General features: G+C 40.2%; 1 protein-coding gene across 2 annotated transcripts in view; it reads left to right on the top strand.

Moving 5' to 3' along the window:
- SLAIN2 (SLAIN motif family, member 2) overlaps positions 1 to 11,990 on the top strand; it is a 76,383-nt gene continuing 64,393 nt past the window's right edge. The window contains exon 1 of one of the 2 annotated variants that reach the window (XM_011927313.1): positions 1 to 678. In XM_011927313.1, coding sequence (XP_011782703.1) covers positions 290 to 678 — 389 coding nt within the window. In that variant the 5' untranslated portion in view covers positions 1 to 289. The remainder of the gene's footprint in view (positions 679 to 11,990) is intronic. The other variant, XM_011927312.1, reaches the window with a different exon arrangement.

The raw sequence follows: 11,990 nt of genomic DNA, 5'->3' as shown, positions 1-11,990 counted from the left end.
TGAGGTCACCCACGGGGCCGGCCCGCGGGGGGCGGAGGGACGGAGGGAAGATGGCGGCAGAGGCCGGATATTGGCGCCGCCTCCCCCAATCCCGGAGCCGGCGCAGATGAGGCAGCTCGGCTGGGGCCAGCGGCGCTTTGGAACCCGAGGTGAGGGGACCCTGGCGGTGGGGCCTGGTCCTGCTATATGCCGGCGCCTCGGCTAGAGTGAGTGGCGGCGACGCCTCTTTCCTCCGGCTCTTTCCCTGTCGCTGCGAGAGCGAGCGGGCGGCGGAGGCGGCGGGGCCGGGATGGAGGACGTTAACTCCAACGTGAACGCGGACCAGGAGGTGCGAAAGCTGCAGGAGCTGGTGAAGAAGCTGGAGAAGCAGAACGAACAGCTGAGGAGTCGCTCTGGGGCCGTGCAGGGCGCCGGCTCCCTCGGGCCCGGCAGCCCGATTCGGGCCGGCGGGTCCATTCCCTCCTCCGGCGCGGCGTCTCCTCGGGGCTTCCCCTTGGGCCTCAACGCCAAGTCGGGCGGCGGGGCCGGGTCGGGCCCGAGGCGGACGACTAGCGAAGAGCTGCGGGACGCCACCTCCTTGCTGGCGGCGGGCGAGGGCGGCTTGTTGGACGAGGTGGAGCCGCTGCGGCCCGACGAGCTGGAGCGCCTGTCAGGCTGGGAGGAGGAAGAGGAGAGCTGGTGAGCGTGGGGCGCCGGGTCGGAGCTGGGCGGGGACGGACCCGGGGGCGGAGAGCGTCCTCTGAGGGTCCCTCTGGTCGGGCGCCTCGCTTTGTGTAATCGGGTCCGCTCTCCCGTGGGGACTCGTGGTTTTCTTGCTTTGGCAGAGGGAACCTCAGCTGGAGTTGGGGGTTCGAGGCGTGCGCAAGTAGCAGGGTTGTAGCTTGTTCTCCTTTGGATTGTGGACCCTCTGGGTGCTGGACCCTATTGGGGTCTGTGGATTGGGGCAGCTTGAGAAGGGCTGTTCGCCTGGGAAGGAGTCGGAGGTGGGAAACTGCTTTGTAGGCCGGGGTCCTGCTTTGTGTAAGATACTGGCTTTCAGATGGTGGCCCTGGACATTTTGGATGTAGGAGTGGGGTCTGCTTGATGAGGTATCACCAGGTGTGGGGGGTCGGGGGCAGACCAAAGTCGTCTACGTCTATGCAACGGTTGGTGTTTGGGACCCGTGTCTGGCAGGGATGGGGAGACCGTGTGAATCAGCACTCCCCTTTGGGTAGTGGGGTAAAGCTTGCTTTGTGTGAAGAGGGCAGAGGATGGTGCTGCTTGTTTTCTTTTCTTTTCTTTCTTTTTTTTTTTTTGTTACTCTTTGTGTGAAGAGTCAAGGGTGGAACAAGAGCCCTGGCTTTTATTTTCTAAAACGAGAATTGAGTCTGGCGTTTTGCAGAGCTCTGAATTGACAGTTATCCATCTTTCATTTCCACGTTCCTCCTAGGGGCAGAGAAAAAGAGTCCTAATTAAAAATCTAAACCAAAGCTGTATTGTCATAAGCCACTTCTTGATGAAATTGTGACCCCCCCCACCTTTGTATTACTTTCATAAATAGGACGTGGGAGGCTTTTCCCCTCGTTTTATTATAAAGATGTGTGTGGGAAATTATTTGTCTTAATTAATTTTTCTTAAAGTTTTAACTTTTAGCTAAAATATCTCTGCTCTATTGAAATTAAAACTTCTAACTTAGTGAAATCGAAATCATGCATAGACTCTGTTATTGTAGGGTTAGAACTTTTCAGTGTTCTGAGGTAGTTAAGAGCTTTCCTGGATTCAGGCCCTGGTTTTGCCACTTACTAGCAGTATGACCTTGAGCAAGTTACTCTGAGGCTCACTTTCTTCTTCTATTTGATGAAGAAAATAATAGCACTTACCTCTATAGAGTTATGAAAATTTAGTAAGATAATTATGTATGCATTTAGCGCTGGATCTGGCACATAGTAAACTGTCTTAAAACAAGCTGCTATTTGTTACTCTTAAGCCTAGTTACTTAAATAAGAAACATGATGTTCTTGTAAATCAAGAATCTTACATGATGTTGTAGGAGATTCTGGAGATTCTTAAGTGTTGATCCCTGTTCATAAGGCAGTTACAGTCTTGTTGAGAACTAAGTTTTGTGCAGTTAAATAAACTAGAAAGTGTACAGTGAATTACCCAAAGAGTGATAGAACAAAAAGTGCTGACAGTACTCAGTAACTGGGAGAAAAATAGTGGTCCAAAGTAGTTGGGCCAGACTTTGAGGAGGAGGTGGCTTTGCAGTCTGGAAGTGAGTAAAGAGCGGGAAGGGCATTTTGTGCTCTTGACAGCTAAAAGAGCAGAGTCAGAGGTGTTCGTAACTCCCAGTTAGGAAGATTTGAGTAACAGGATTACTCTTCAGTATATGATGACAAACCTTTATTACCAAGTGATATCAAATATTAGAGCTGACTATGGTAGTGACAGTTTTTGATATAAATGTGAAATTACTTTCTCCCAAAGGAATCTTGGGTATGCATACACTTTAAAAGAATCCAGAATCTTGTAAATATTGTCACATGGCTCTTGCAAGTGATGATAATAATGATGCTCATAATAATGAGGATTAGCTGCACCCATCAGCCCATTTTAGATTATGTATTATTAGAACACATTGAGTCCACTCGGAGAAGCCGATTAAGTCTTTGACTGCTTTGGTTCCTGAGCATGAGTTTTGTTAAGGTAAAGTAAGTCTTCCTTAAATACTGTGCCAAGAGTTTCTTTTGACCAGATGATTCCTGCTTACTGCTTTGATCCTGGCTTCATATCTTGATCTTATAGGTGTCCTGTACTTTTTCTGAGATTTGTGTGAACTGTAAGTTGGATATAAATAATATTTAAAATGCGTTGGGGTATGTGATTAGGGTAAAAGTTGTAGGGGGTGGATGTCAGTGGCAGGAAGATTCAAAGGCAGTGTTTTTTCCTTTTTTAGCAAGCTAAAGATCTACCTTCTGTAACTTCTAGCTATTGACCTTCCTTTTCATCTGGAGGAATGTTTCCTCCCGAGTGTATGTGCCACAAAGTGCAAGTTCTGAAGATGTCAGTAAGTGCTATGTAGAAAAAAAGTGGGTGGGTTCCGGGATGGAATAAGTGTGGGAAAAACTGATTCTACAAAAATAAACAGTTTTCTTTAATGCTGGGCTCTTGGAAGTGCTAATGTGTTTTGAACATAGTAAATCTCTAGGGAGTATGGTTTGGTCCTAAACTTAATTGAGCTCCCAAGGAACTAGTATCTTATGGAACGCACATAGAAAATAGTGCTCTACAGCAGTCACTTTCACACTTTTTTTTTTTTTTTTTTTGGACCCAGCTTCGTGATAAGAAATACATTTTAACTGGTAATCAGGAATTCACATGTATATGAATAATGTATATGAATAACTGAAGCAAAAGTTTGACAAAATGTTGATTACTTTTACTACAAGTGATGTGTTCAGATATTTTCCTTTCTATTCTATTTCATTAGAATAAGAATGCTGGTAACTACCCAGCTAAGCTAATTTTGTGACCCATTAATGAGTTGCAATTCTCACTTTGAAAAACACTGTTCTAGAATAACTCAGAAAAGCTTAGGGATGAGAACTAATATCATTGTGCATCACAGTGTGTCATTCTGTGCCAGGCAGCTTATAAATATTTTTTGCCTCTAATTTTATACATTTATGAGATAGGTAGCATTTTCTAGGTAAGAAAACTAATCTGTCTCCAAGCATCAAATAACACACTAAATAATGTCACCAGGGTCTGAATCCAGGTCTTTATACATCATAGCCTATGCCGTTCCCATAGTATTTTGCTTTTTCCAAATATAATCTCTTTTTCACATAAATGACCTCTTCACATATTTGAAGACTACTTTGTGGTGTCACTGCTGACTCCTCCACACACTGTGAGCATTCCCTTGTCTTTTTCAGAGTATATAATCCCAGTTTGTTTTATCATTCCTTAGATAATGTAATTTTCTGATCCTTCAATCATGGTTTTTCTTTTTCTTAATTAACTCTAAATTGCTCATTGTCATTATACATGGTTCCCAGAGTTGTACCCAGCATTTTAGATGATATTTGATAAGATGGAGAGTGTGTGGTGGGTATGAACCAAGTGCTGTTTTTTTTTTTTGACTAAATACTTCATTGACAGTTTTAACTTATATTACGTATGCTTAATATGAGCCCGAAATATCAACTTCTCTCCCATATATTTTATACATAAGATGTTAAACTGAGTCTTCCTAACTCTATTTTTTGTGTAATGGATTTTTTTTTTAGCTTAAATGTAAGGCTTTCATTTTATATTTTTTTAGTTATGCTTAGATTAAATATAAGGCTTTTAAATTTCCTTTTGTTAGTTTTTATTTAGACATTTAATATTATCCTTTCTGATTTATTTGGTCATCTTTATATTTGGTAGGCATATCTACCGTGTCTTCATTCAAATTATTGATAAGAATAAATTACTCTGGGCCAGGTGTGGTGGCTCACGCCTGTAATCCCAGCACTTTGGGAGGCCAAAGTGGGCAGATCACGAGGTCGGGAGATCGAGACCATCCTGGCTAACACGATGAAACCCCGTCTCTACTAAAAATACCAAAAAAAATTAGCCAGGTGTGGTGGCACATGCCCATAGTCCCAGCTACTTGGGAGGCTGAGGCAGGAGAATGGTGTGAACCCGGGAGGCGGAGCTTGCAGTGAGCCAAGATCTCGCCACTGCACTCCAGCCTGGGCGACAGAGTGAGACTCCGTCTTAAAAAAAAAAAGGGATAAATTACTCTGAAGTGTGCACGTCAGACTCATTCTAGATTAACACCAGTCTATTAAACAACACACATGGTTGTTCAATAATTACTAGTTCTATCTTTTATTGTCAGGCTCATATGACATTTTGTGTGGACATTATGAAAGATTTTTGTCAAATGCCTTGCTATAATTAAGCTATTCTCTGCCTATAAGATTCTCAACTACAGTGAAGAATACTACATTACTATTACCAGCCTATTAAAATAGCCATTGCAGTTGGTTTGTTTGGACTTGTTTATGATGAATGTTCTAGCTAGCATTTCATGTATTCACTTTTCTTCACAGACTTTTTTAAATCCAGTTTTGAATTTTGCAAAGAATCAATTTGGTCTGGACTTTCTAGACACTGCTTATTTTTTTCTTTAGAAGTTGCCATATTTCCTTTCATCCAGACTTTTGATCCTGCCCATGTTCACCATTATATTAGTGATAAAATTTCTGTTCCTTTCCATCATTTGGAGTGGTAGGCCTAAGCCCATTTTAAGCTACATTCTGGCTCACTAGATCAATTTATCTTAGGTTTATGAAGACACTTCAAATTCATACTGACTTCTTATCAATAACTTTTGTTGATAAATGTCCCATTTCAGAGCTAGGTAGGTATATGGTTTTTATACTTTTTTGTCACTCGTGGCTTTTCACTGCTGAGAGTTGATTTATTGTATGACCTCTTTGTTTATGTATGCTTTTTTAGAGGGCCATTGGTAAAATTTGCCTGTAATTTAATTTGGTAAGCCTAAATTAATAAAGCAATTTGTGTAATTATCACCACTTATCTGAATAGTTTGGCAGTCATTCACTGATTAACATACTAACATCTTGGAAAGTTTTATGTTTTCTTGACTCTTCTGTACCAAGGAGATGTTATTTTAAAGTAATGTGATTTGCGTATGTGTGTGGGTTAGATGAATCAGAAGTTAAACCTCTAATAAGCTTTCTATTTCCCTTTTTTTTTTTTTAAGAGACAGGGTCTTCCCATGTTGCCCAGGCTGGCCTCAAACTCCAGGCTGGTCTCAAACCTCAGCCTCCCAAAGTGCTAGGATTACAGGCATGAGCCACTGTGCCTTGCCCTCTATTCCATTGTTAGCAGTGGTTTTCCAGTCATTCTAAAATGGCTTTAAATTTTTTGTTTAATGGAACAAATACTTAGAGTACCCGTGTGCAGCACAATGTTGGGAACACTGAGAAACATGATAATGCAAGTTCTTAAAAAATAGAACTTGGCCAAGCAGGGCCCCATGCTTGATAAAAGTATATTACAGTCACCGTAATGTGCTCATGTTGTATATGCCAAGCATTTTGCAAGACAGCAGTCTGCAGCCTTTTTGGCACCAGGGACTGGTTTCGTGGAAGACAATTTTTCTGTGGACCAGGGGTGGGGGTATAATCTACAGCTCACTGCAGCTTCAATCCCTTCCCACCCCCCACCCCCAACCATGCCCCGGCTCAAGTGATTGTCTTACCTCAGCCTCTTGAGTAGCTAGGACCACAGGCACGTGACACCACGCCTGGCTAATTTATTTTTTATGTTTTGTAGAGACAGGGTCTCACTATGTTGCCCAGGCTGGTCTTGAACTCCTGGGCTCAAGTGATCCACCTGCTTCATCCTCCCAAAGTGTTGGGATTACAGGCGTGAGCCATCGTGTCCAGCTCCTTTACACGTGTTAAATCATTTAATGTGTACAATTTGGAGTTGTAATTATTATTATTGTTTTTATTGTAAAATATACATAACACAATTTACCATGTTAATAATTTTTAAGTTTACAGTTCAGTGGCATTAAGTACATTCACAATGTTGTGCAGTCATCACCACCATCCATCTCTGGACCTTTCATCTTCCTCAGTTGAAACTGTGTACCCATTAAATAGTAATTACCTCTTCCCATGGACTCCAGCCCCTGGCAACTACCATTCTACTTTCTGTGTCTATGAATTTGACCACTCTAGGTACCTTGTATAAGTAGAATCATTCAATATTTGTCTTTTTGTGTCTGGCATTGTCTTCACAGTACATCCATGTGGTAGAATGTGTCATGTTATCCCTATTTTACAGTAAAAGAAGCTACACCCCCCACAGTCACATAGCTAATAAAGTGAAATTGAGATTGACACCAAACCTAAAAGTCAAGTCTGATGAAGAACTATTGATCTTGATTTATTTAGCCTATAGATATTTAGCTTGGGTAAGAGAACTTTTTGAGTATTTGAAGGACTCTAATAAGGATTATTATATAACTCTTCATCACTAGACTAATAGGTGTAAATTAGAGGCAGGCAAATTTTGATTTCGTAGAAGGAAGAATTTTTTAATAGAGCTGTTTTTGGATGATAAGGACTACCCTAAACAAATTTTTGGAAATAACCTTCAAAAGACTGCTGAATGCTCTTGTTGTGGGCGATGTTACAAAGAAGTAAAAAAGTTGAATTGGGTGAATTCTAAGTGTTCTTTTAATTCTGTTGCACTCTATGTGGGAGCATAAGATACCTTCAAGACAGACTGGGCATGGTGGCTCACACTTGTGATCCTGACACTTTGAGAGGCTAAGGCAGGAGGATCACTTGAGGTCAGGAGTTTGAAACTAGCCTGGTCAACATGGTGAAACCCCGTCTCTACTAAAAATACAAAAATATTAGCTGGGCTTGGTGGTGGGCACCTGTAATCCCAGCTACTTGGGAGGCTGAAGCAGGAGAATTGCTTGAACCTGGGAGGTGGAGGTTGCAGTGAGCTGAGATCGCGCCATTGCACTCCAGCCTGGGCAACAGAACAAGACTGTGTCTCAAAAAAAAAAAAAAAAAAAAAAAATACCTTCAAGACAGAGTGCTAAGCTTAAGTGTGAGGAGATATTTAGCAAAGGAAGCATCATGGATGTTTTCCCTTTAAATCTGTGGCACATTTCTCTGAATATCTTCAGTAATGGCCAGTTGTTTTCCTCTTTAGGGTAGGTTTGAATTTTGAAAACCATTAGAGTCATTATCTTGCCTGGTGAAAAAAATGAGTTAGCAGGATATTTAAAAGTCCTCAGCAGTCCAGCACTAATTTACCTTTTTCCTAGATTTACTTGCTTTTGCCAGAACCTTCAAGAACTTTTATGCCCTTTGGCTTTTGATGTTCATCCGGTTTTTCATCCTCCTCCCCTTACCAAATTTTACTTATTATTCAGGTACAATGCAGATTTTCTTTCCTTTGTGAAATTCTCCTGAATTTTTAACTTGGTTTACTACTTCTTCATTGTTAACCTATCACTGTTTATATATCCTTTTTTAGAGTATATTTAATACAATCACCTTGTACTTTGGTCTGTGTAGTCTAGATTGTGAGCAGTTTAAGCAGGAGGACAGTATCATATTCATCTTTGTTTTTCTAAACAGGACCACAGTATAGTAAGAGTTCAGTGATATTAATTTAAATGGTATCAATCTATTAGTGATGTCAGGTTAAAATGAGGCAAAGCTATAAAACAAGGAGACCAAATTTCTTACATGACCCTTATGCCAGTTACAGATGAGATATTTCTCACAGATTCTGAATAATGGCAGTATCGAATCTGTACTTTCCCATGACAAATTAAAGAAGAAAATACTCTCTAGATGTAGTGTCTGATTTTTAAAATAAATTTAAAAATTAGCCAGAGTACTAGCATGGCTCTGTTTAGTAGGATTACAGAAGCACTTTGTTTTAAACTTCTTCTTTGTACCTTTTGTGATTTCCAAGTTTTCTGGTAAGACATGAATTGCTTTTATAATTTTTTTTTTTTTTTTTTTTTTTAGATGGAGTCTTGCTCTGTCGCCCAGGCTGGAGTGCAGGGGCACAGTCTCGGCTCACTGCAACCTCCGCCTCCCGGGTCGTGCCATTCTCCTGCCTCAGCCTCCCAAGTAGCTGGAACTACAGGCGCCCGCTACCACACCCGGCTAATTTTTTGTATTTTTAGTAGAGACGGGACGTGTTAGCCAGAATGATCTCGATCTCCTGACCTCTTGATCCGTCCGCCTAGGCCTCCCAAAGTGCTGGGATTACAGGTGTGAGCCACCACACCTGGCCCTGCTTTTGTAATTTAAAAAATCCTGTTGATAAAATGTAAGTTGGTTTTATTACTCTGTGATCATGTGGGGATCATAATATAATATGATACATTAAAAGCCTTTTTACTTGTAGTTTTCCTTGTTAGTGGTAGTAAGATTATATATCACAGATGGATAAATTTTGGCTTCAATAAATATGGTTTCATTTATTGAGTAACTGCCATAGGTGGAGCACTATGCTATAATGATAGCATATTTTTGATAGAATTGGAACCCAAGACATACATATGATCTTATGATCCATTATTCTTGTTTGTTTTAAATTTCACAGTTTAATTGGGCAAAAAAACATTTATTGAACTGGGTAGCACCCAGGACTGAAAGTGGTTTAGAATGCTTCTTATAATGTTCTTAACTTTACATTTAAAAAATTAAATTCCACAAGTGTAACTATTAAAACATTTATCAGATCTACCTAAATAAATCATGTAGTCTGTTTTAATGAAAAACACAACTTTGGTTTTTAGGAATATCAGATAAGGAACACCAAAGTTGTATAGCTCACATCCTGTGAGCCTTCTCGATCACTGATGCTGCTACTACTCCTCAGTCACATCTTTGGGGCCACCCTGTATTCAAATTCCTATGCCAAATGGCCCAGGGAACCTGGTGCTGATACCCTGGTAGCCCAAAAAGGCTACTTGCCTTCTACTTCCACTTATGCAGCCCCCTGCCTCCCTACTCTTCTGCTAGGAACATATCTATAACTATAAAAATTCATGTAATTTTGACATGATTTTCTAAAAAAGGCAATTTTGGCAGTAAATAGCAGAGTTAAGTAGTGTCTTAATGTAAATAGTTTGCATTACCTGAATACACTGTTCCTTATAGTAATTATCTGTACTTGCCAGAGCACGTTGCATGTCACTCCTGTTGGGCTGATTTTCAGTAGCAAAAATGAATTTGTAAAAGAATGTAGGTTTTAAGGCCTTGGTAATAGTAAGTTCTTATTTCACCTCTTTCATTTACTTGAAATTATGTCTTCTGAGATCTTTCATTTTGGGATTGAAGTTACGGAGGAAATGAACAACTTTAAGACAAGCTAGCTTATTTAAGAGGAAGACTTTAGGTCTTTAGGAGTGGCTCAAAGATTGCAAAACACAGTTCACTTTGATCTGGGAAAGGTCTCACATTCTGGAATAAAATAGAAATTAGAGACTTTAGAGAAAAAAATATTGAGTATATCTCCTTGAAATGTGAAGAATAATAGATGCAAGATAATGTAGTACCATAGTATCACATATGAAATTTTAAAAAATATTTGGAAAGATAAGACAAAGAAAGTTGTATTTAGTTAAAAATCAGGTTTATAATTCATGAGGATGAATCAAATCATCTCCCACTTCTGCAGTGTACTAGACTGAAACTCCTCCCCCACACATCCCTCCACTACTCCATTCAGGAGCTTCTGCTCCTCTGTGAGACAGTAAGAAAGTACCCAGTTATGTGTGGCTCTTGAAGCTTATTTTGTTTGGAAAGTGTAAATGAGAAGCAGGAGTGGGCCAAGCTAAGTCTGTAAGTGACCCTTGACTCCAGTAAGCCTGAGGAGTGGGATTTAATAGGTGCTCTCAAGTTAGGTTTTTAGTATGCGTTTAATACCTAATTGGTACTATATAGTGATAATCAGACTAAATTGTGTGTTTTTGCTAATACCTATTTAGTAGATACGGAAAGAATACTTTAGTAATTTTAGGCTGTGAATGCTTGTATCTTTTGAGTGGGCCTGCTCATTTCTCCTCTGAGTGGGGGAGATAGTGAATCTTGTGTTGACCTGTCACAGTGAAATTCTTATTTGTTATTGGCTATACTTAGGACTGATCTGGAGTGGATTAAAAAGCAAAACCCAAAAAACTGATGAATCCTAGAAACCTGAATCTAGAGGTTTGGAACTTGATGAGCAGGTACCATAAGTCTTGATGGTAGTGCACCCTGTGAGTGAAAGAGGCTAACAACCTTTATGTGAGGTATAATAATCTAGTTTTATCTTAATTCATCTTCAAATTTCTGTCTAATACCATGTCTGGCCAGTGGTAACTGCTGTATAAATATTTGTTTAAATTACTGAGTGGAGCATAAGCTTTCAGGGTGTTTAGAGTTTGGCTAGGAGACAGAATGAACATAGAATTCTGTTCTCTCTGAAACCAATAATATTTTCTAGAAGAAAGATTTATATGGGCTTAAAAGTGAGAGCTGGGACTTTGGATTTGGGCACAGATGGAAAGGTATTTTTTGCTGTCTGTGAGAATCAAGATGTTTAGGGAAAAGAGCGAGTGATACATCTGAGTAGGGTAGAGAAAAGGCCTGTGAAGATACTTAACTAAAGGGACGTTTGTTAGGGAACAAGTGAGAAAGTTGAATCAGTGGGTTGGAGATCATACTGTGAATGGCCTGTGAAAGCTAGGAGGAGAGTTTTTGAATATAGAATGCTCTTAACGAAATGGCATTTTGGAGAGGTTAGTGTGTATGTAGTAGGTAGGCGAGAACACAAGTCATAGCTACCTTTATTGGCTAGAAAACAGCCTCTGAGGTTTGCGTCCACCTCTTGTGCCCTGAAGTATTCAAACCAAAGTATTGAATTCAAACCAAAGTATTGAATTCAAACCAGAGTATTGAGTCCACAGCGATACTCTTTCCATTTCATACCAACTACTTATGTGTTGCATGAAAACCATCACATCACATCAAGCTAAATGATTAAAGATGAGGCCATTTACCTAAGAAGGAAATAATAGATATCATTTTGGTTTCAAGATCGTTTAGTTCCAGTTAAAAAAACATTCACATTGTTTAAAAATGTCATTTTGATCTTATTAACATTATTATAAGAATAATCCCAAAGCAGAATTTTGCATCCTTGACATTTGGGTCAGATAACTCTTTGTTGTAGATGCTATTCTGTGTGTTGTAGGATGTCCAGCAGCATCCCTGGCCAACCAAAAATCTCTCCAGACGTTACCAGGTGTCCCTTTGGGGCAGAATTACCACAGATTAAGAACCATTGCCTTAAAGAATACTTCTGGTATGGTGTCAGAGTGACCAGAAATAACTAGTACTGTATTGCGGTAATAAGTTTCGTATTCTAGTTACTTTGCTCCATTTACATTTTCTAAG

This window comes from Colobus angolensis, unplaced genomic scaffold, assembly GCF_000951035.1.
Source record: "Colobus angolensis palliatus isolate OR3802 unplaced genomic scaffold, Cang.pa_1.0 Scaffold71, whole genome shotgun sequence".
Lineage (NCBI taxonomy): Eukaryota > Metazoa > Chordata > Mammalia > Primates > Cercopithecidae > Colobus > Colobus angolensis.
This window is presented reverse-complemented; position numbering and strand designations above follow the sequence as displayed.